Source organism: Apteryx rowi, unplaced genomic scaffold (genome assembly GCF_003343035.1).
Source record: "Apteryx rowi isolate R43461 unplaced genomic scaffold, aptRow1 scaffold_12, whole genome shotgun sequence".
Classification (NCBI taxonomy): domain Eukaryota; kingdom Metazoa; phylum Chordata; class Aves; order Apterygiformes; family Apterygidae; genus Apteryx; species Apteryx rowi.
Genome location: NW_020447419.1, coordinates 3,655,838 through 3,680,644, shown reverse-complemented (window position 1 = coordinate 3,680,644; position 24,807 = coordinate 3,655,838). Strand labels below are relative to the sequence as shown.

Genomic DNA, 24,807 nt, shown 5'->3' with positions numbered 1-24,807 from the left:
CTTTTCAGCCCAATCTGCACACAAGGAGCTTGCTCTGGGCCATGCTGTCATGGCTGTCACTGTCAGCTAGCTTTCTCTCAGCTTTTCTTTCTGTGATGAATCCAGTTGCAGTGCATTCCCTAACAAACCACAGGGAAGCCTTTTGGAGTAGAGAGCTTAGTCCTTCCCAGACCTAATCTTCCACCAAACAACTTGGGCAACAGCTGCCTTTTACTGCCAGCTGCCCATTAGGGACCATTTCCTTTTTTTCCCCTCGTGAGCCTGCAGACAGGGTGCCGGTTCGGTCAGCAGTGTTAACCAGGAATGTGTGTGGGTCCAGTTACTGACACCTGTTAACTCTTCCATCCTGACTGCGTTTACAGCATGGCTGGGCATGCTGCAAAACCAAAGAGTACTTGAATTGGAAAGTGTCAGGGTAGGTGGAGAAACAGGTGACAGAGGTAAATTCTCATCTGAGGCAGTTCTTCCTGAAGCTGAAAGTCTGTGGTTGTAGGGAAAAGGATGCGGGCTCATACTGTTTGYCTGTCTGTGTGATCTGCATACTGCCACAGGATCTGGAGAGCTGCAGGCTGCGTCTGGACCCTGAGATGGACCGGCACAGGTATGAAAGAAAGATCAGCTTTGCTGGGGTTCTGGATGAAAATGAAGATTCAAAGGATTCCCTGCACAGCAGCAGCCACACCCTCAAATCCGAGGCTGGCTTCGAGGAGAAAAAAGGTTTGTCAGCACAAAGCGGCTTTTGTATTCCCAGGGCTTGTGGAGTGGCGCTTGATTTTATGTTTTCATTTGCATAAACTGTGTTAAAAAGCAGGCAGCCATGGAGTCACGTGGCTTTGAATAATTTCTGAGATGCTTCTGGCCTTCAGGGTTCAAGATGGTAAATGTGAGAAGCAAAGACTTTAAATTTTATAAAACCACTGCTATGACTGAAACCAATTGAGAGCATTGCAATATTTCTAAAAAGGAAGATGCCTTATTTGAAACTCTCTCAGTGGAATGCTGTTACAAGCATCGCTATTTGATTCACTTTAAAAATAAACCAAAGGAGTTTTTATTTTGTATTTTATTCTGATTATAATTCTTCATTTGGGGAAAGCCATGGATAGGAGAGAAGACTGGAATCTTTCTGTGAAAATCTTTACCAGTTTGGAAGTCATGGCATCTTACAAAATTAGTGGTTGATCACTTGATCTCTTGAATTCTTTGCTACCGCATTAAAAAAACCACACACCTGTGTGGCTTTTGACAGCTAGCAGATTAACGTTATCAACATACTGTATACTGTACAAGCAAACCTCAAGCTCACTGTGTTTGCTGAGAACAGCGGATTGTTTCCATTTTAAGCCATCTCATGCAAAGCTCACATATTGATGGTACAAGTGTTGCAATACACTATACAGTCATCGTTAATATTTGCAATTAGAGGCTGAACTGCCAGACAGTTATCTGTAAATGGTTCTCCCTCTAATGAGTTTTCTAGATGAACTGTTTAAATTCTGTCTCTTAATAGCTGCGTAAAAGTGCAGATGTTTGAATGATGATTTTGACAATTGTTCAAAAAGGATAAATGTTTGATGATTGTTTGAAAAGGATGGAGTCTGTGGCTAGTTATCCTCTAGGAATTATAATGTGTATTAATGATGCAAAGGAGCTTTTACTGGTATCAAAGGGCTTTGGATAAAGCTTGTGTTGTCTTCAGCTATGATCCTACCACAATTACTAGAGAAAATATTAAAAGTGTTTCCAAGATTCCTGTGGTGTAAAACTGCCTCCAAAATTGTGTGCAGCATGGGACAGTTCCTTCTGTGAAGACAGCTAGCTATCCACCTAAGAGAGGTCAGCTGCATAAAATCATGCTCAGCCTAGGTCTTTGTACCCTTGGCATACTGATAGCCCAGAGAAGTACACCTCCTTATGTCTGACAATAAGGTCAATGGGATAAGATGTCTCTAACTGTTTAGATGAGGAAAAGTTTGGGGGTTGGGTTTTTGGTTTTTGGTTTTTTTTAAGATTGTTACATCAGTTACTTGAAATCACTTCTCAGCCTGTCAAGTAGCAGTCCCATCCACTGAAATGTTATCTGAGTGGGAGAATGCCTACAAGCCCGTGGGCAAGCTGGAAAATGGTGGTGGCAGGCCTCTAACTATCCCATTTTCCTTAGAGATAGTGTTGACTTAGGCTTGCCTATACATGTTACTGTGCTACGGCATTATCCAGAATTGAGTTATTTTTGCAAAGATGATAGTATTAACTTTCTGCATCCCTGACTCTGCTTAACTATGTTTCCCCTGCAGCTTCAGTTGGGTCTTTTCCCCCCTTCTCTCTTTTTCCTAAGCTGTCACATAGTTTTCCTTTACTAAAGCTGCCTCTTTACTCCATTTCAGGGTTGGGAGAAGTGACTGTGGTAGGAAGGTTGAATCCTAATATACATTAACAAAAATGATTATGCAGTATTTTGGATGCTAAATAAATGCAAAATGATGCTATATTTCAAAATAATAACGATAATGCTCTTTTCTCTGGCCACAGTGTATTCTTCTGGGGATCTACTTGGGCCAAACAGATGCAGAAGCATCTTTTGTAATCTACACTTGTTTAGATAAGAAAATGTTGTTGTGTGACTGTAACTAAATTTTTCTCATCTGCAGTGATAGGTCTCTTTATCTCAACCTCTTTGATAAGTACTAATCTGTTTCCTTTCCGTTTTTTCCTGAGTGTTAAAAACTTTGCTCTCGTTGCTCACCCCAGGTGTGGCTTAACAGCTATCCAAAAGCTACGGTTTTTCTGTCTAGAATCTGCTCCAGGTAGGTCCGAAATATAGACAATTAAGCTAGGTAGTTACAGGCACTCAGAGGATCGTATTTACTATTTGGATGCTAAAATGGAATTCTGCAGACTTTGTGAAATATAGTTACGAGTGCTAAAATAGTTTGGTGTTTGGGGGAATTGAGCAGCTCTACTGAGCTTGATCTGAACTGAATTCAACCAGTAGTGATTGCTAAGGGACTCTGCTTGGTCACTTGGAGGGAGATTCTCCAGTTGCTCGACAGTGATTTGCCCAGCTGATTCGTGAGCACTGAGGAGTAGCTCTCAAAACCTATCCCGCTGTCTTTGGCCAGGACATCGGTCACCAGAAATGGGAGTGGAGAGTGGGTTCTATAGGAATAGGGGCTTCTCAGGAGTCAAGGCATGTTTGATTTTTTTTTTTTTTTCCTATGTCAAAATACAATTCTTTTGAAATATTTAGCTTACCCATTTTATCTAAAAAGTTGTATCCCGTTCATTCTCAACCACACACCGAAAGGTGATCGATCACACATGGCCTTGCATGATTAGATCTGCAGTACAATGACTGAGTGTTGCAACATTTGGACTGACATACTGCCATGTACTGCCTTTGAACTAAGAGGAGAATGAAAGTGCAAACGGTTGGTGCTTTGAACATTGAACCATTTCATGTTTGTGCTCATCAAAAATGCAGAGTGTCAATGGATGTTGTTAATGCCTGAAAGCTGCTGATTTGTCTGAAGGAGAGGATCTACGTGCTCCTGTTTCCTCTAAAGCATTCTAATGATGAAGAGTAACATGCAGAGACACGGATTTATGCAAATCTTACTTCAAAGAAGTCTTGTGTGCTAACCTCATGAAGCAGACTACCCTTCTGCAGTTACACGTGCTGTGTGAATAAATAGTTGATCCTACTGCAGAGCTCAGTGGTGTTTAAAGAACCCAGGCCCACAGGAGGATAGATTTGTCCATGATGCCTTGTTCTTTCTTGGGATTCAGCCATCTATCCCTAGCAAGAGGTGATTCTGCACTAATGTAAACCCCAGGGGCTGGCAAAGAAAACTGCAATTTGCACCCGTTGGGCAGAGACTGTTTCCTGGCAGGAGTTGATTCAAACTGGTGTGAATTGTAGATTTTCCTTGTCCACGTTTTGGGTTTCTGTTAGAGCAGCTGACTCTACTTGCTGATGGTTGAACCAGGGCTAAATCCATATACAGACAAGGCCAGAGGTGAGGTACCCGGTCTCCGGAAAAAGAGGTTCTGGACACATTTCTGTAAAACATCTTTACTGGCTGATTGACAGAGCTGCATTGGCGGTGGCTTTGGAGGGAGCCTCTGGCCCATATTCCTTGGTAGAAGAAAAAGCGCTGCAATACAGGCTGGCAGCAAAGGGTCGGGAGGGAAGGGAGGGCCAAGATATATATTTTTTTAAATGGGGAAAAATTAAGGGGAAAAAAGTCCTCTTTTATTCTTTTAATACAGTTCCCAGCAGGAAGATCAGGATAGGAGGCTCCCGCTTGCTCCAGATTAAAGGAACCCGCAGTTTCCGGGTGAAGAAGGGGGGTTCCCTGTCCAGCATTCGCCGGGCCGGCAGCCTAAAGAGCACCAAGTTATCACGGCAGGACTCAGAGTCTGAGAATGAGGAGCTGCAGCTGTCCCACAGCAGGGACACTGTCACTGATATAGGTAACTTAGACGAGTGGGTGGAAAGGGAGGGAACGAATAGGCAGGATCTAAACTCTTGATGTGATTGCAGCAGAGCTAGAAATGACAAGAGACTCCCCCCAGCAAGCTAGTGAAAACCTGAAGCCCTCTTCATGGGCTGCCTGAGCTAGGGCCTGGGAGGAACAAAGTTCAAATCCTGCCGCTGGCGCCCTGGGTGCAGAGTTGGCTCCGTGCACAGGTTGTCAATTCAGAGCTCCGTGTTAGAGCATGAGCTCTTGGAATGCTGGTGTCTGCCAGCCAGACGCATGCTGACTTTAGGGGTGCACATGTGTGTGTGTATATGTATATATGTATATGCACACACATACTCCTAAATCATGTGATATAATGAATATGTGAGGTCATATGCACATATGATATTTTATTGTCCATATCAACAGATAGGATATATGTATGTACAGATATGCGCTTCATATTCTATGTAGCATATGATGTCATAGGCATGTCATATGACATATAAGATRGATATATTCCTATATGTAGAATGCAACATTTATGTACATATTACATAGTATATTTCTACATATTGGCATATATATACATTTTTACATTTTAAAGATGCTTTCCTTAATCTTCAAAAAATGAATCTCCATATATTTATCTTTTGGAAATCAAATGTACATCCTGTCAAAAAAAATCTCCATCACAGTTGAAATAAAGGGGCTCCTCCTGTTAGGGGTGTTAAGCAAAAACTGAAGTTTGGATTCTTTGGCAGCTGAAACAACCTACCAAACCTAATGGTCATTTTTGTGTTGCCCAAAAGTTACTTCAGTAGGTAAACATAGAGAGTGGGATTGCCTGTTCTGTAGACTTTGACAGGTCACAGTTCACTTAAAGAGGAGAAAGAAAGGACTAACCAGAGTTAGTAACCCATTAATTAATTAATCCATTAATAGCATTAGTGTTAGTATTACAGCAAGCCCATAGATAATGAAATGGCTGCAGGAAACACAGGGATCAATGTAGTCCCCAGAGAAATTTGTCCCTTGCCTAAGTTCTTTAGAATTAGTATGCTAGAATCAGGATTTTTTTCCCCTTTCATCCCCGTGTTGTTAGCAGTTTCCATGGGCACTTAAGAGTGACTTTGCCCATTGGCATTTCTAGTTGGATGCCACTTCTGGTTGGATTTTTGTTGTCATTTTAGCCACAGAGCCCAGTCAATGCAGATCACTAAACCAACCATTTGCAGCATCTGAAGGATGCAAAGAATTTGTTTCCTGTTGATTTTATTTTACCTTCTCCCCTTTCATTAAAGAAAAATGTGGGGAGGGATCAGTGTTTGCTACTGACAAGATGGCCTGTGAGCTGCATATGAGAGGTTCTTGTAATTGTCAAGCCAGCACAAAACAAAGATTGGTGAGGGGTGTCCAAAAGCAGTCTTTCCAGTGTGGCATATTCTGTGTACTCTGATCTGTTTCCACAAGGCTGGCCTGGCTTACAAGTGCTGTCCCTAGGCTTTAAGCACATAGGGAACAATAAAAGCAAACACCTTTTGGGTATTTTTCTTTTGAAGAAGGGAGCCCTTGGAGCGCGAGCGAACCTAGCATTGAGCCCGAGGTGCTGAGCAACACAGGCACGGAGGAGAACTATCATCGGAACATGTCATGGCTGCATGTAAGTATGGGTCACTGGCGGTGCTCTCGAGGCTGGTGTTTTAAGTAGGAAAACCTTTGTGCTGGCAATGACCTGATCAGAATCTCTGCTTTCGTGATGTAGCATCAAGGATCTCAAGCGTAAGTAAGCTGCAACCTTTGGAATTTGGATGTTCGCTAACTGCAAGCATCTTAAATGGAGAAAAACTGGAGAGTTTTTGTCTTGCTCCCTCTGTCCATTTCATGTATTTAGTTTGTAAGGGACTGTTTCTCACTAGGCATGCAGGGACAGCCATGCTATCTCAGCTGAAAAGTCTGTTTGGTTCAGTATTTTATTTCCAGCGTGGCTAGTAGTGAATAGTTCAGGAAGAGTAATAGAATGGGTTATAGCATGACTTTGTCTCCCAGCTTCTGCTAAATGGTATTTTAGGAGCTACTTGAGCTGGAAGTTCTGTTGTGACCACTATGTTTGATAGCTATCAAAATATTTTTCCTCAGCGAGTTTGTCCAAGCCCTTTTTGAGCCAATTTGTATATTTTTGTCTCCATGAAATCCTATGGCAATGAGCTTAATTATGCACCTTGTGAAAAGAAAATACCCTCCGGACATTTTATTTGATTACATTGAGTGCCTTCTATAACAATGTCTAACCCAGCAGAGCCTTGGGTAGTTTTGACTCTGACACATGTATGTGTTTCTGGTATTACTGTCTGCACAACTCACRGTCTTGGGGAGGGAAGGGTTATTACCCCCATTTTACAAGATGACAAACCAAGACAGATGTGCAGGGACATATCTACTCTGCTCAAGAAGTAGTGCAAGATGTAGTGCAGCTAGTGGATCCAAGTGGTGCAGTACTATATGAACATGCCACGTGCTTTTGGAGTACAACAGTGTAAATGTGATTTGCTCTTACAGGGCCTAAGACATCTATTTTGGTGATCTCTGTACCCATGATTTAGACATGCCATAAGTCAATAGGACCCAGCTGGGCAAGTCTACACAGTTAAATCCAGTGTTAGATGAGGGCTGTACACCTCTACCTCTGTTGCCTCATGACACTCTGTGATGGTGCAGTACAGTCAGTGTGCCCTTGTGCAAATACTTCCCAGAGGAGGTGGACTGACTGCATGTGCACAGACTGATTGTGTCCTGCACATACGGATGCCTCCCAGTAGTTTCTTTTGACTCCTGAGTTACCTTTGGGAAAGAAGACTGCTAAGAATGACTCAGTACCCTCCCCTTTCCCCCAAGTATTTCATGCAGCCTGCTCTGAGCTGCCGCATTTCTAAGGCGCATGGACAAGAACAGACTGAATCCGATACTGCGATGGCAGAAGCTGCTCTTGATAGCTGTCTCTTTTGGGAGAGGGTGTTTGATTACCTCTTCATGAGCATATAATCAGATATGTGCTCATTGCATGGTGGGAGGAGGGCAACAGAGGGCTCCCATCAAGATAGTGACTGTGGCTGGACAATTTGTTCAGTCCATCTCCTGCTCCTCAAGGGAGGCCACAGGAAGGAAAATGGGCAAGAGCTGACCCCTTGGGCTGGACAGTTGTCATGGTGGGTTGCAGACAGCCCTCAGGCTGTATTTTGAGGATCCACATCCTGAGTGATTTGCCTTCAGTCATGCAAGGAGTTTGAGGCAGGCCAGGGAACTTGAACTTCATGTGTCCCAGGCTAGTTCCTCAGTCCCTGGACTACTCCACTTTTCTGTCACTTCTCTAAATGTTGCTGGCAACGATTACACCTCATTTGAAAATGCCAGTGTACTAGGCTGAGCATGTAGATACGGGAGTGTGCACTAGGAGACAAATTGCTAGAGGATGAAGGCATTTCCCTACCTAGTGGTTAGGATAGGACATGGTGCTTTTGCTTGGTGTGGGAGGATATATGGACTCATAAAAATGAGGCATAAACTGGAGGAAACTTGAGCTATTTCTCTCACTTTGCATGTGATTAGCCTGCATATGAGAAAGGAAAATTTGAAAAATAACCTGCTCCAGTTAATGCCACGCAAGTGCCAACATTGCATGCGAATTTTCTCTTTTTGCTCCTTGGAAAGAAAGTGTAGGTGGATGGTAACTAAAACTGCAGCAAAACAAAAGCCTGTTTTATTTAATGGCCATTAACAGACCACTCAAAAGGATCACTGGTTCCAGTTGCATGCACCAGCATTTCCTTTGTCTGACCCTCACAGCAGCCCTGAGCCTGGTGTCCTCACTCCATGGCAATGCTCATAGCAAGTGTCCAGCTGAGACTGGGTAGAGGCTATGCAATGCTGATCAGATGTGCACCATTTGCACACTGGTATGCTGCAGCACTGGTGGCTTGAGTTATTCCTGAGTGACCCCCAAATAATGTGGGGCCCGGAATGGGCAGGCAAAGACAAGAATCCCATATATGCTGTTTAGATTTGTTTTAAATTAAGCTTGTGACTTTTTTGGAAGCCTGAATATTTGAGGGTTGGCAGTGATGTGACTGCCTTACTTGAGGGAGCAGGTAGATTGCAGCTTCACAGACAACAAAGGCATGGAAAAAGTGGAATAGCCTCATTCTGGTGGTTCTGGGTATTTCCTCACTAGTTTGTGAGATGAAGAGAAGGGTTCAAAAAGGCCAGTTATGGCTGACATGACAGCTTGGGGGTGCCTGTGTGTTTTCTTTAGAGTGCTGCAAAGTGGTTGTGTTTGTGTGTGACCTGAAGACCCATGTATGAAAGAGCTGCTGTCCTGAGCTCTGCTCCTCTAGGAGGGAACCCTATGAGTTATGTCCAGAAGACAGTCACTGAAGTGTAGATCTACCCAAGGTTGCTTTTAATTATTTAGTTTGGGGGTAATAGCAATGTGTCTGCAGCAAAGCAGGGCTCAGTATAGATAAATGCCCAAATATTTACTGTGTTTCTTAGATGGGTTTTGCAGCACTCTGCTGCCGTGTGACAACACTTCTAGAGGTAGTAACTGAGCCAGCTAACATGAAGTTAGGCTGGATGGTCTACCCAAGCACAGTGAGGGAAGCATACACATGACCACTGGCACAGCTTATTCCTGCTTGAGAGCATGTCAGGACATTTCTGTTTCCTTTCCATAGAGGAAGCCTACCCCAGAACCTGGTTGGGTTTGCTACTTACTAATGATGATTGTGTTGTTGACATTTTCCAGTCTAAGCCATTGTCTCAGAGTTGGGGATACAACAGCTTTTCCACAAACTGAGGGAATACTGTTTCCTGCAGCCTTAGTCCTGCCGCCAGCCAAGCATACAAATCTGCAGCAACTCTGACTCACTGACTGCTTTGTTAGCTAGCCAAGCCTGGCATGTTTGTAAACTACTTACAAGCATGGAGCTCAGCACAGCCAGCCACACCTTTTCAAAAAGCTGTGTTGAGCTCCATGCCTCCCCAGCTAAGCTGTGGAAAAATTTAGCTTGACTGTCCCCATCACTGGCTGCCCTATGGAGTTCTCTGTAACTCCCATTTCTGTAGGTAACTCTCCTCTTTTTTTTTTTTTTTCCTTTCAAGGTTATGATCCTGTTGTGCAACCAGCAAAGTTTCATATGTACCCACATTGACTACTGTCACCCCCACTGCTACCTCCATCACAGCCGGTCCTGTGCTCGCCTTGTCCGGGCCATCAAACTCCTGTATGGAGACACAGTGGACTCTCTCCGAGAAAACAGCACATTGAACAGCATGGCAAGAGGCAAAAAGCAAAAGGAGGTGAGTAGATGACAAAAGCAGGGGGGTTTTTTTGTTTGTTTGTTTTTGTCCAGGCAGGGCATAATTGCCATCAAGGACTGCATAATGTACTCAAGCAGGGTTCTTTCATGGCAAATGGAACACAGTACTTCACAAATGCAGCTCTGCTGTAAGAAACTATTAAGTCATTTAGCATTATGGAAGGAATGTAATCTGTATTGATTGAGTACAATCTTGGTTACTGTTAAGGACATTTAAAAGCCTAAAACCTCACCTTAATTTTAATGTTCTTGTATGGTGTCTACTTTTCAGCCCCTGGAGTCTAGTCTCTTTCTTTGTATGTTCTTTCTTGTCCGTTAATAAAATTATTGTTAAAGTTTTTATAAACTTTTGCATAATTTCTTTTTTTTAGGTGTGAACTCCCAGATCTATTCAAAGAATTATATACATTAGCTGCTGTCTTTAATGGTGCACTCTCTTTAGTGGCACACTTTTAATAACCAGTTCAGTGAGGTATTCAGACAAGATCGTGCCTTTTAGCCATATGGGTGGTCCCTTTGAACTTTTAACTTCAGTGGAAATACTTTTCTGCTTTCAGTAAAGCAACCAAAGAGTTAGCAAGCTGAATGATGTCAATTGCTAGTTAATACTTCTATATTCCTGATCACAGCAGACAGGCTACAGTTATTCTGAATGCTTGTAATGGTGGAGTCATTCAAAAACTTAGCAATAATACTGAAAGCAAAATGTTTGTGAAAGTCTCTTCAAGATTTCAGTTGGGTAAAGTGTCTATCATCTCTAAAAGTGGAAGATGAAGGAGTATGAGACAAGTTCATAATGTTTCTTCATCAACCAGTAGATTGTTTGTTTCCTGTCAAGTTAGAAAATTGAAGGATATTTGTATGGAACAAAACACAGAGCAGATGAAACAAAAGGTAATGATTCTGCTTTCTTGGAAACAGCACCTCCCATATAGTTCCTCTGGCACAGAAAAGCAGTGTATCATATCACTCTGGATATTTAGGAAAAGAGGCAGTCGTTTGCCCTGCAAAAGGCAGGCTTGAGATGAGCAGCTGGCGGTGTTCGTGAAAGGTAGCAAAAGAATAGTGTGCATTCTTGCATGCTGTTTCCTCACCAACTCTGAATTGCAAGGCAAAGTGATACATGTTTTGTGATCCATCAAGGCCATCAAACAACAGCAAGGAAAAAAAGAAATCAGGAGGCAATAAGGTTTCCTACAAACACGTGCTGTGTTTGTGCAGACCTCACTGTAGAAGAAAGATTGATAACATTTAGATCTTATCTAACTGTACACCTTTTCCCCGTGTTCCTCATGTTTTGGTGTTCTTCAAGTGCTGTCATGCTGTGGCTACCTGGGCACCATTTTCACATTTATCGGGGTTCCAGAGGAACCTCGCTTTTACTCTCACAGTTTGCAGTATGGAAGGCTGGAGATAGCTGCAGTACGCAGACATGGTCGTGTGCTCCCTTGGGGTTTGTGAATCTCCTGATAAATGGTTGCAGAGCCCCAGTGTTAAATAGCAGGCTACCAGCTTGGATAATTATTATTATCTACACTGTGGATAATGAACATAAGCGAGACTTGTCGCTGTCAATTCAATGCATGGCAGTCTGGGACAGCTCTCAGACAGGCATAAGCTCAGTTCCTGAAATATGTTGTCACTTATGTTTTCTGAGGAGGAAGAGAGGAAAAATGTAGCTAAGACAAATCAACGTTGTACACAGCAAACACCTCAATTCAGTGGTTTTGAGAAGGAAGCTGTGGACTCTGTACCCCTAACCTGCTTAAAGCACTGTTCTCCTAAAGTACATAGCTATGCCATCTCCGAAGATTACACAGTGCACATTCACGTTCCTCATTTGGTTTATTGGCTTCTGCCTTAATCTTTTATTGGGAAAAGCAATATTAAAAAGAGTACAAAATTGGTGAGATGCATCATCTTAGTGATGCTAGGCCTGTTGCAAGGCATGCTACACCTCTGCTACTGGACAGCTTCTAGTCTGTGGAAATTCCTCCTGTACATGATTTCCTCCCTTTCCAAATTCTGGAAAACCTAAACCTGAACTCTTTTTTTTATTTTTTTCTTTTCTTTTTTTTTCCCCAGTGCTCAGACAAGTCATGCTTGCGAACGCCCTCTCTAAAAAAGAGAGTGGTCGATATCAACTTGGAAGGGAAGAAGGACTCTGGAATGTTGAAATACATCAGGCACCAGGTATTGACTAGGCCATATGCTTGTTGGGAGGTTGATGCATAGATGTCAGGTCAGATTGTAAGAAGAAGAGGAATGTATATGGAGCTCTGAGCCTGTGTGAAGGAAAGAACTGGCATATCAGGTCAGCCCTACATGTTTCCCCCAACTGAGTAATGCTAAATTTAAGCCTCTTAAGGTGACCCCTGTCAAAGAAGCCTTTAAACACACAGCTCCATTTAATGGTAATCACTGTTTCTGGCTTCCCATAGGCAAACATGCATCAAATACTAAGTCTACAAAAATAAAAATAAAAAAAGTCCCCAAATATGTTTAAATATAAGCTGTCAGTTTACAGCAAGATGGAATAGTTTTCTTTGTCCTTTCTTGCTCAGTGTTCCTAAAGAAGCACAGGGCTGTTAGCAGGACTGTTCTTGGCAGTCTGTGAGACTTTCATGGATATATATCAGTGTTTGTGCACCACCTTGGAGGAGTTTTGCTTTCTTTTTGTCCTTTTTATCAATGTTTTGGTGACATGAGTGACTAGTGACAGACTCAAGGAAGTAGCTTGCAAATCCTTCTGTTTCAGTGTAATTTGAAAGCAAYGTTCTTCTGTGGAGCATTAACTGAAATGTCTAAAATCAGAGGTTTTCAGTGGATAATCTGCACTCCAAAGCCTGGGTGAAATTACTAAGTGTATTATTCACTGTATATAGTTTGCCCAGCTCAATTCTGAGGCATGTCTTTGTTTTTTGCAGGTAATGAGCCTCTCCCCTGCACCTTTGTCCCTGCTAATCAAGGCAGCTCCTATCCTCACAGAAGAGATGTATGGGGACATCCAGCCCGCAGCATGGGAGCTCCTGCTCAGTGTGGATGAGCACATGGCTGGAGCAGCAGGTAAGGGAATGAAACCAGTTAGTGTGGCTACCCCTGCTGCTCAACTCACAGCAGATCTTAGGGCCTTGCAAGTCTGCTTTGTAGTGGAGGAAGTCTTAATGACATCAAGGTTTTTAGGGGGGCTATTTAGTTTTGAAAGACCTGTGCATATTTTTGTGCTCTGTACAAAAGAGGTAGAAGGATCAGGAAGGCAATCTGTCAAGCCCTGGTTGCAGCGGATGATTAGAGAATAAGCAAAATGGATATTTGTTTGGCTTTATAGGCAGAAGAAAAACAGCGATTTAATCTGTCCATAGAATTTACTGAAGTATTTGGTATTTTGCCTCCTGGAAATTGTTAGTACCAGCTGAGGGTTGATACAAAAACCAAGAAAGGGGATGAGAGTGGAACTGTCACAGCTCCTCTGCTGTGCTGAAAGAACATTTCTCATGTTGCAAGGAGACAGCAGCATTGCTCAATGAACAGTCTTGGTATTTATCTTTGTTTTACATTTTCATTTGGTACTAAATTGTGCAGATGATATTTGCTGATGACACATAGCTGGGAGGCATTTTTAAGAGAGGAAAAGATCAGATTACCATATACCTGTGAGTGTATTACCTTGAAAAAGGAATTCTGGAAATGAGGTGAGATTTGTTATTCCGACATGTAAGATTATGCCCTTGCAAACTAATATGAAGTTTTTTCTGTTACGAGCTTGTATCTTCTGCCATACAGAAGCAGAAAAGTTCAGGGTGTATCAGTTGGTCAGAGGATGACTGTGAGTTACCAAGCGTAAGTCAACTATGAAAACAACAAATGTAGTCAGGATGTGTCAGTAGAGATAGAAAGTATTAATATTGTTGTGCAACACATTGTACAATTACCCGAAACACAGTGCAGCCATGCACAATTCTTGCCCAAGAAAGAAACATTTGAATGGGACAAGTACAATGAAAGACTGGTAGAACAGGAGGCAAAATGAAGAACCTATATGATGAGGGTATTTATTTAATCAATTCAGGTGAAGGCTGAGAGGGGATACTGTTGCACTTCATAAATGCAGCAGAGCAGAAAGCAATAGACACCAGGCAAGGAGGAAGAATTATTTAAGCCATGGTGACATAAAGATAGTTATGAACTCTCTATGACTTCTTTCAGCTGGAAAACAGAAGATTTCTAACCACCAGAAAAGAGAATATCTGGAACAGCAAATGTACTCAGGTTTTGGAGTTTGTGAAAGGGATTGGATGTGACTCAGGAGGCTCCTTCTAGTCTTAGGGTCCTGTCTAAATGCTCACAGCCAGTGTGTGCTAATGGCAAGTGTTCAGAATCATGGGCCAGGCTCCTAGAAATCATGACAATGTCACACACACACAAAACACACATTACTTAAACAAAATATAAATTTAAGCAACTGAGTTTGTTTCTTAGCCAGTCTCCTGATATTTCAGAATTCTGCCTTTCTGTACGCCTGCACCTAGGCAAGTGGCTTAAGGACTGCGATCTTTCCTAGATTTGTGCATCTAAGGGAGTCACCACAGGAGTTTTTACAGTGGAGATTAAATTACAGGCATTTTTATCAAAAGCTGCTGACAATACAAGAGCTTTGAAGTGCTCCTCAGGCATCTCTCCCTTTTTCCTCACACTCCAATGTAGGTTACCAGTCCTTCATTTTCCCCTGATAGCTATGAATTCTGCCCTGAAGTCCATTATTCTACTCTGCATCTCATCTTCTGCATCAGTTCTGCTTTCCCCAGCTTTCCATCTGCTCCGCCAGTGCGCAGTGCACTACTTCTTCAGCTCACAGTTCTCCTGTGCCCTCCCCTTCACCTTTGCCTTTCCCAGGCCAAATGTGCTGAAAGGGAGAGAGGAGCAAAATAAAGAGGAGAAACAAGCTGCCTTAAACTCCACTCCTTTCCCCCCTTCAAGGTCCTTTTGGGGGAAAACTTTTGGCTGCTACTCTTCTCCTTTATCCAAAACTTATTGTAGCTCACAAAGAAGGGAATAGAGCTTTGCCATGAGAAACCCTAGCTGACTGTGGGATACATCTTCCTCCCTCTCCCCTTCCTGTGAAGGGAGGATTAAAAACCGTTTAAAGGTCTGGAGTAGCCTTTTAGTTGCAAGAGTGATTTCAGCCCCAACATAAGTTGCATTCATCAAGGAGAAAGCATGAGAACTGGCAATGGTGCATGCTAAAAAGAATTGCTGCGTTAGTGTACAACAGCACCATCTACTGACCCCTTCCAAGGCTGTATTTCTTTTTTGGGTAGTGAAACCTCTCAGCGTGACCCACACTTTTAAATCAGGCCTGCTAAGACTTGACATAGTTGCACTGAAAACACCAAAGGGTAGAAAATTCTCTGAGGTGGTAAAACAGGAGGGCCCTTACAGATTTGGAGCAGGATTTTGGGGCAGAACTAAGAGCCTTTGAAGTGGAAAGCTGAACCTAAGCACTGAAAGAGCAGCTTTCTTGTTCTGCGGATGTTCAGACTGCCCCCATCAGCACGACTCTCATGCCTGGCACCTTCTGAATAAGTGTTGAGGCAAACAAGATGGCAAATGTCCTCTTTCTACTAGGGGAAAACAGCTACATAATCTAGAGAAATTGTCTCCAGTGATCTATGGTGAGCTAGTGGTCTAAAGAAGCCGTGCACTCTGACCGCCACCCAACTCCCGCAGCACCACTATTCCCCCTGCTTTTGTTTCCTGTTCCTGCCCCACAGACACCCATCTAAATTAATTGTCCTCCATAGATATGGAGTTGGACTATGTCTATTTATATTCAAATAAGCTCAAATGAAACAGCTATGGGCCTGCTCAACTTCTGTTGTGCTACTTTCCAATTTGTCCTGGTCCTTTCTCTCCTAATTCATAGCAGCTCCGTTTTCTCTTGGAGGCCGACTGTGATCACTGCATGGTGTCTAGCTGGCTAAGAACCTTTCTTTTTGTTTTTACCCCATAAAAATAGGCAAGTGAGTCCTCTATTAGGGCACTGCCTCCTGCTGTGAGAGGAAGGCTGAGCTTCTGTTGAGTCAACCTTTATTAATCGTTACAGAAATCGCTTAGAAGTGAATCCTTGAAAGCCGACCTGTATTAGTTTTGTTACTCCAAGAGATGCTTGTTACTTTAGATCAGTCATAACTGAGATTTTAGTGAGAAGAGCAAGGCTGCATTTTATTTTAAAAGCAGGTTTGTCAGAACCTTTTACAAGCATCACATATAATGCTGAATGGCTCCCAAAGATGGAATCTCACTTGCTTGGTTTCATGAAGCAGTGCAATTTTTACCAGGGCTGGTAAAGTGCCGATCTCATTTTTGGAGTCAAGGTTCCTTTTTGGTGTGGGGGTTTGTACAGCTGCAATTTCTATCTGCCAAATAAACATATTAATGAGGAAATGATGAGATGTTCTCTCCCTGCAGCTGCCATGTTCCTGCTGTGTGCTGTGAAAGTGCCTGAGGCTGTTTCTGACATGCTGATGTCCGAATTTCATCACCCAGAGACAGTGCAAAGACTGAATGCCATTCTCAAATTTCACACACTCTGGAGGTTTAGGTATCAAGTTTGGCCACGGATGGAAGAGGGAGCACAGCAGATCTTTAAGGTAGGTGAGACACATGAAACACTGTTGCCATTTGTAGCTTGCCTTGTGGGATGGATGTGTTGTGACTTGCTGCCATGAAATTGTCTCAAAATCAGATTAGAAAAAAAACCAGTCACGTAAGCCCCACTAGAGGGGGAGGTGATGTGTAGAATTCTTGTGTAAAATGGAGAGAGTCCAATGGGGGCGCAGGTCAGGAGAAACACGGGAGAAGGAAAGAAACCTGTGTCCTACATTGTCTTACAATGTAGTGAGATGCAGAGTTGGGATAATTTTGCAGAGCTAATTAATGTCTTGGGTACTTTTGCTCATGTTTCATTAGCAGTGCAGTCATTAATATTGGTATGCTGTAACAAAATGTCTTCCACAAATTGTAGAAGAGCCATTGCTTGACAAGTTGGTACTTTTCAATCTGACCCAGCAGTGATAGAATTCATTTCACAGAGATGACTTACATTTTCTTTGAAAAGAGCAGTGTTACAGGTGAACAATTTGTTTGCAGGTGACTCTTGATAGAGGTTCTATAAACCCCAGAGCACATACTATTCTTTTAACCTCATGCTGAATTGTGTCATGGACATGTCTATGAGACTGTCTGCTTTTAAACTGAGAAACCACCATTCGGGCAGGCAAAACAACTTCCTCTTTTCCCCCCAAATGCTCTAAAGTTTAAAAAAACAAGGCTTGTTGCTGAACCATGTGCTGGGTGCAATTTCGTGTTCATCTGTGAAAAGCACTAGCAGAAGGAACAGAAGTCTCTGTTTTGCGTTTAAATCCGTCCCCAAAATTATTTTTCTCTCTCCTCATTTTAATCCCCTGTGTTTTTGTTTAGATTCCTCCTCCAAGTATAAACTTCACTCTGCCTTCTCCTGTCCTGGGGATGCCGTCTGTGCCAATGTTTGACCCCCCTTGGGTCCCTCAGTGCAGTGGGAGTGTGCAAGATCCTATCAATGAAGACCAGTCGGTAAGTAAAGATGTTGTGAGAGTGAACGTTCTTATTTCCCGATAAGGGCATGGGGGAAGCTTGAGCCAAAAGATGGGGTCTAAACTCTGAATTTTTTTTGTCTCCCTCAGCTGGAGAGGATTTAATCAGTACACTGTCAGTGCAGGGCACTCAGAATTTTCTACATGTCCATTAGGCTTTTCTGCATGTTCAACAAGAGACTGTAGTGCGTAACRCAGCCCTATGAAAGACAGTAACTCAGATCTTAGTAGCACACAACTGTAGTCTCTCCAAAGGATTAGTTCATTGAACTTAGTGTTTGACAGACACAGTTTTCTCTGTGCTGGTTCATTTGGTATCTGTTCAGAGAAGTCTGCACCAAGGCTTATTGTAGACAATAACTCTAAGAGGAGTCTCTGATGAATCTCTGTTCAGCTAGCACTTGTCTAATTTGTATTTAGAAACTCAGTTGCTGAATGTCACTGAGGACCCTGGTGTGAAACCCAGGATGTGTGAGTGTTAACTAACTGCTTCAGGCTGTGTTTCTTCTCTCTCCTTCCTGACAGAAATCATTTTCAGCCAGAGCGGTGTCACGTTCCCATCAGCGAGCAGAGCACATCCTGAAGAATCTGCAGCAGGAGGAAGAAAAGAAACGCCTGGGCCGGGAAGCCAGTCTCATCACTGCCATCCCCATCACTCAGGAGGCCTGCTACGAGCCAACCTGCACACCAAACTCAGAGCAGGAAGAAGAAGGTGTGCTGCAGGGCCAGGAACTCCCTTCCAGGAAAACTGAGAGCACCTGCCGCCAACATAGAGCATGGCTTAGGGGTGTGATGTCCAAGAACAGCAATTGTTAGTGCTAGGGAAGTCCCTACTTTGGTGTGCTCACCACTTCAGATCCTGCAAAAGCACCAGCACTGAATCAGTTTTGTAGCACTGTAAAGGTGGCAAGCAAGCACATCCATTTGCTGAAGAATCCAAATGAATAAGAACAAGTGTAATTAAAAATTAGTGCAAGAAAAACACAAAAACGTGGAAATGCTGGATGCTTACTATGTGTCCTGAGTCCCCCCTGCCCTGACTTCGGTGGAAAGTGCCAGCTCTTTGTGCCTCAAAGCTCCAAGCACCTTGCAGGACCAGATTTTAATATGATGAGAATAGGGGACACTAAGAGTGAAATTTGTCGTTTCCAGCTTTAACCTTGTAATAGTTAAAGGGTAGGCTCCTTCCACAGCTGCTGCAGCAGGCAATTCATCCTGTCCTAAGACTGGTGGGAGGAATGACCCATTGGAAGTACCTGTCTTAAGACACACAGCTTAGGATAGGGTGAATTGCCTCATGGAGTTTCCTGTCTTTATGGTGACTAGAGGGGAAGCCTAGATGACCAGCTTAACCTCAGTACTGAACTTTCAGATGGCCAAAATTACATGAGATGGGTTGCACCCTGCAAGTTTAGTCTTTGGGTGAGGATTTTCATTGGTTCAGGGTAAGAGAGTGGAGAGAGTTCATTAAAAGCATTCCAAGGTATATGCCATTAGGTAAGTTCAGTGGTGTCCAGATCTAGGCTTGTGTTGGGAAATTGGTGAGCAGAATAGCAGCTGAGTGGTACTTAGGAAAAAGTAAGCACCAGCAACCACGTTGGGTAATCGGATGTATATAAAGAGAAGTATAGAGCCAGTCAGTTAAAACATAACTCACCGAAGCACTGGACACTCTCTTGGAACAATGCTCTGGTAGTTCCCAGAGCATGAGGAAATTACCTACCTGATCTTTACAGGTCTGAAATTGTGCCTTTTGAGTGTTGCCTGACTTCAATGTTCCATTTTGATTGCAAGTGTTCTCCCTGGAAAGCTCTCTAGAGCCTGTCAGTTGGATCTGGATTGACATTTCCCACTCTCTTTGTCAGTAGAAGAAGTTGCCAACCTGGCCTCTCGCCGTCTCTCTGTGAGTCCTTCCTGCACCTCCAGTACATCTCATAGGAACTATTCTTTCCGCCGTGGCTCTGTCTGGTCAGTGCGGTCAGCAGTAAGTGCAGAAGGTGGGTTAACTTCACTTTGGAGTATCCTTTCCTAGAATTTCATTCCGTGGAAACATTTCTGTTGACCCATGAAGTTGATGGCCTTTGCTTTTTGCTGAATGTGTTCACAAGCTTGAACCACTTCAAAGTAAATTACTGCCCTGGATTATTTCGTTCTTTCCTGCTTCACAGTGTCTCCCCTTATATCTCATTTTTTCATTTACACTGAGTAGTGTCATGGAGAACACTGTGGCTGAAATACAGTAATGAATTCTGATTTCATCAAAAAGGAAATGAGTTGTCTAGAAAAAAAAGTATAAATTGAAAAAATAAATATTTACAATGAAAATTCTTGACCAAGAAGTTGGCTGGAGGCTCAGTTTCTTCTTGAAGATACCAGTAAACCTGCCATGCTTGCACAGTGATCAGATAGACTCTCATTTTGTTCTGTTTGTACAGCACATAACATAAATGTTTATTTAAACTACCTGGGTAATATTGCAGCTCATTCACTAACACAAACCTTCTACTCTTCTTACTGCTCCAGATGAAGAACACACTACGGAGCATACTCCAAACCATCATGTGCCACAACCACCTCAAGCTGTATTTCCAGCATGCATCTGTGCAGCAGTGCTCCCCATTGTCCATTTGATGGAGGATGGAGAAGTTCGGGAGGATGGAGTAGCTGGTACTGACCTAAATTTAATTTCAAGTAGTTCTTGTTCAGGGATGACAGAACGTCCCAGTACTTTGAACGATGACTTGCATTTGTTAGGTGTCGTAGCTTAAATGAAGAGGTATGACACAACGTTGTACTTGCTCATAGTTCCTGTTGCTTGTTATAATGTAACCATTTTACAGGCAGTAGTATGTGTTATATATTATTATAAGCATATATTTTTGTTAAAAATTTTATGAAAAATCTATTAAATCCTCATAAACTATTTGAAAGTATATCCTCAACAGAATTGTGACCTTATAGGATTTTTCTTCCTTTTTTCCCATGATTTGTGTTTGGTTTTGAGAGTTTTTTTGTTATCTTCTTGGGCCCTTTTTGGGGCCCTCAGTTCCAGATTTTGAGAAGCTGGAAAGGGTCTAGTAGGGGGATACCAGAATGGTAAGAGGCTTAGAACAGGTGTTCTGTTAGGAGTGATTGCAGAAGCTTGGCTTGTTTGGTGTGATGAAGAGGAAGCTAAGATGTAGAGGATGTCTACAACTACTAGAAGAACAGTTATAAAGACTATGGAGCCAAACTCTCCTTCATAGTGGCAGAGAGTATAACATGAAAAAAACAGTCACAGCTTGCAACTTGGGAGGTTCAGGTTGGAAATTGGAAAAAAACTGCTTCACTAGGAACATAGTGCAGCCCTAGAACAAGTCACCCAGAGAACTGGTAGAATCTCCATCCTGGAGCAGTCATCAAGCCTTGGTTAGACAAAGCCATGGCTGACCTGATCTTGCGCTGGTGCTCCAAGCAGGAGGTTAGACTAGAGACCTTTGGAGGTCTATTCCCACCAACATTTCTTTGGTCCAAATGGAAAGTTAACTACATACAGCTCAAACATTTTGTTTATGGTCTGCGATGTGTTTGTAAAGTAATAATAAGTTCTTCTGCATTTGTTTCTCTTAAATGTTTATAGATGGTGGATTGTTGCCCTTCCTTCCTGTCTTATCATTCATCATGTTGGCTGATTGCAAACTGTTACATTTGTCATTCAGTTTTAGGTGGGTGTATAGCTAGCCACCTAAATAATGTGTGTGTCATACTTTGATCAAGAACTGAGTAATAAAAACAAAATTTTGGGGACTTGATCAACCTTTCACAATCCCCTGCTGATTATTTGAATACTGTCCAAAAATACCAAATAAAATCACTCAATAAATCATAGTGACATGGAGCTCCTATGCACCAAAAACTCCCAGAAGTATGTGAATTTTTTTTTTTTTTTTATTGTCTGATTTGCCCAATTTGGAGTTGTTAATCTGAATAGTTATTTCCTTATTATTCCCCTGACTACACTGGTGAAGTGCTTCCTCTTAAATCACCAGCAGTTAGGGAAGGTTCAAATATTAGACCTGTCATTATTCACTACAATTGCTGCCCTGGTGACCAGGAATCCTGTTGCCTCAAAATGGCACCTGTGTGCTTCAGTACAAAAACGATAATTGTAATAGAAGGTTAGGAGTGTTTGCATCTAAGTGTGCCACTTCAAGGCTTTTCCAAGGCAGAGCGTTCTGACTTTCTTTTCTTTCTTTTACAGTAAGTGCTGTTGCTCAGCAGGTCCTGTGGAACTGCTTAATTGAAGACCCCTCCACAGTTCTGCGCCATTTTCTTGAGAAGCTCACCATAAGCAACCGACAGGTAGACTTTTTGTCTCCTCGGTGGTGTGTGCGTTACATAGAGCAGAGGAGCACAGATGCAAGCAGAATCACCCTCTGGGTAGTGACTGAAGAAAGTTTGCTATTATAATGTGGCTCAAAGTCTTTTAGGCCAATGTCATCAGTTGGCTTCAATCTGTGTACCACTGATGTGAATGGGACATAGCTGATTTACCCTCACTGAGGATCTGACCCTGCTTAAAGCCAAACCCTGAACAACTGCTTAGTGAGCATAGCCCTCTCTCGGCTGTAAGCGATACTAGCTCCACCCATACCACTCAGTTTTCTCTGAGAGTGGGCTTGTTTCTCCCTGGCTTATTAGACTGCTTGCTTGTGCCATGGCTAAAGTCTGTGGAAGAAAGGTTTGGCAGTTCTGACTGGATGAAAGGCAGAGTGCCTCTCCATACCAGTTTCTCAACTGTACACTTAGGCTATGATACTGATAGTAATATCACTGTCCTCATCTTCCAAGCTACCATTTAAGAACTGACTGCAAAATGAAAACTAAAACCAGAGAAAGGTGAGGAAAGGTTGCTTTACAGTTCCTTGAGTAATTAGGTCTCAGTGGCCTCACCATTCCTGTGACTTCTCGGCCACAGCCCCAGAAGTTTCTGTTTAAGTTCAGAGGGGAACAGGAGTTCTCTCCTGTTTGTTAAGCATCCTTGAGAAGGAAGTTATTTATTGTCTAGTCTTAGTGGCCTCTGAGCTGTCATAGTCTGCTGTTTTGCCATCTCCTCATAAGCCCACTACAACCAGGAGAACAGAACACAGAGAACAGGTATAGTTTCTTGGAAGCTTTCAGCAGATGTAGCGTTGGCATGGGCTGTCCTGTGCATACTCATGCCCATACCACTAGCTCAAATAAGCTGTGGGTTAAGAGGATAAGGGCTGTTAGGAGAAACTTATGATATGGTCCATTTGTTCTTGGCTGACAGTGAGATTCCTCCCTGCCTCCAACTGCCCCTTACACACACACTTCCCTTAAAGAACTTGCTAGTCTGCATGAAAGAAAGCAGCCCCTGGAAGAAGAAAAGTTAGATTCTGCCCCTGTAACTACCCAGCAGCCACAAACAATGAGTTGAATTGAGCTAGGTGCCACACTGTCTCTGCAAGATCATCCAGGTAGCCCTTTGTTGTGATAAGAAAAGTTTAGTATTGTTGCAGGGGGAAGAGTGTGGAATCAGGACATTACAATCAGGACAGATTACAGTAGGAAATTTTGGCCTCTCTCAGGTCAAAAAGAAAGACATTGACCTGGATACTGTGCCCTGGGCCTTACACTGGGAATCACAGTGGCAGTCATAAACATACAGTTCCACTTCATGCACCGAGAGACAGAGCAGAACAAGGGAGTATGGAGAAGTGGGGAAAAAACAAAACAAGGGAGGACAGATGGTAGAAAGCCTTTCTCCATTTTGTGATGGAAAAAAAACCCATTTGCTCTTCTCCCAGGATGAGCTGATGTATATGTTGAGGAAGCTTTTGTTGAACATTGGAGACTTCCCTGCCCAAACATCTCATATCCTCTTTAACTATTTGGTGAGTAGTTCATGGATTTACTGTGTAGCCCATAATCTCAGCTCTGCCTGTGTGTGTCCCAACAAGTGGATGTCACAGTCTGCAAGGAGATGAATGCTTTGTAGCTTTTTCCTTATAGCTTGTATCTGCTATTAGCTGTTGATGCAAATCACCAGGCTTACACTTGTCTTTCATTCCTTGTATTTTGGGAGAGGGAAAGGAATCTTTAACTTTTCTATTAAGCACCTAAACTCTGTCATGGGTTTCTGAGTTTAACCATGAATGATGAATTGTAGACCAATGGAAGGATTCCAACACCTGAAACCTTTTATTATTATACTTAATTTTGATTCCTAAAGTGCATTGCTTTTGGACAGTCCCATTGGAGCAAATCTAATAGCTTCTTTCATAACTGTGGAAAATGCAGTTGCTGCAGTTCTTTCAGAGCTTGTACATGAAAAACTAGACAAGACGTGTGCTACCCCAGGAGTCCTCTGTCCTTTGCGAGTTGTCTGTGTGGCAGCACATCAAAGCAGAAGGGATGGGAAGTCCCCTACTGCACAGGTTCTCCCTTTTCCTCATTCACATCTCCCTTTTCCTCACCCACAATGGCTTTTTAAGCTGGGCTGGAACAGTCATTTTGCCCAAACCTCCCCCACTGCCTCTCCCTCCTCCCCAGAAGGAACAGTATGTTTACAGGCAGCATAGTACTGTAGCATGTATGAATTTTTGGGACTTAAGTTTCACAGAATCACAGAATGGTTGAGGTTGGAAGGGACCTCTGGAGATCATCTAGTCCAACCCCCCTGCTCAAGGAGGGTCACCTACAGCACATTGCACAGGGTTGCATCCAGGTGTGTTTTGAATATCTCCAGAGAAGGAGACTCCACAACCCCTCTGGGCAACCTGTTCCAGTGCTCTGTCACCCTCACAGTGAAAAAGTATTTCCTCATGTTCAGATGGAATTGTCTGTGTTTCAGTTTGTGCCCGTTGCCTTGCGTCCTGTCACTGGGCACCACTGAAAAGAGTCTGGTCCCATCCTCTCGACACCCTCCCTTCAGATACTTGTACACATTGATAAGATCTCCTCTCAGCCTTCTCTTCTCCAAGCTAAACAGGCCAAGCTCTCTCAGTCTTTCCTCATAAGAGAGATGTTCCAGTCCCCTAATCATCTTTGTAGCCCTTTGCTGGACTTGCTCCAGTAGTGCCACGTCCCTCTTGTACTGGGGAGCCCAGAACTGGATGCAGTACTCCAGATGTGGCCTCAGCGGGGCTGAGTAGAGGGGGAGGATCACCTCCCTCGACCTGCTGGCAACACTCTTCCTGATGCACCCCAGCATACCATTGGCCTTCTTGGCCACAAGGGCACATTGCTGCCTCATGCTTAACTTGGTGTCCACCAGCACTCCCAGGTCCTTCTTGGCAGAGCTGCTTTCCAGCAGGTCAACCCCCAACCTGTACT

General features: G+C 43.1%; 1 protein-coding gene across 2 annotated transcripts in view; it reads left to right on the top strand.

Moving 5' to 3' along the window:
• UNC80 (unc-80 homolog, NALCN channel complex subunit) overlaps positions 1–24,807 on the top strand; it is a 140,433-nt gene that overhangs the window by 68,537 nt on the left and 47,089 nt on the right. For both annotated transcript variants that reach the window (XM_026088569.1, XM_026088561.1), the window contains exons 26-37: positions 552–717; positions 6,026–6,126; positions 9,621–9,818; positions 11,924–12,031; positions 12,766–12,904; positions 16,307–16,488; positions 17,318–17,449; positions 17,995–18,181; positions 19,335–19,466; positions 19,993–20,136; positions 21,710–21,810; positions 23,280–23,366. In XM_026088569.1, coding sequence (XP_025944354.1) covers positions 552–717; positions 6,026–6,126; positions 9,621–9,818; positions 11,924–12,031; positions 12,766–12,904; positions 16,307–16,488; positions 17,318–17,449; positions 17,995–18,181; positions 19,335–19,466; positions 19,993–20,136; positions 21,710–21,810; positions 23,280–23,366 — 1,677 coding nt within the window. The remainder of the gene's footprint in view (positions 1–551; positions 718–6,025; positions 6,127–9,620; positions 9,819–11,923; positions 12,032–12,765; positions 12,905–16,306; positions 16,489–17,317; positions 17,450–17,994; positions 18,182–19,334; positions 19,467–19,992; positions 20,137–21,709; positions 21,811–23,279; positions 23,367–24,807) is intronic.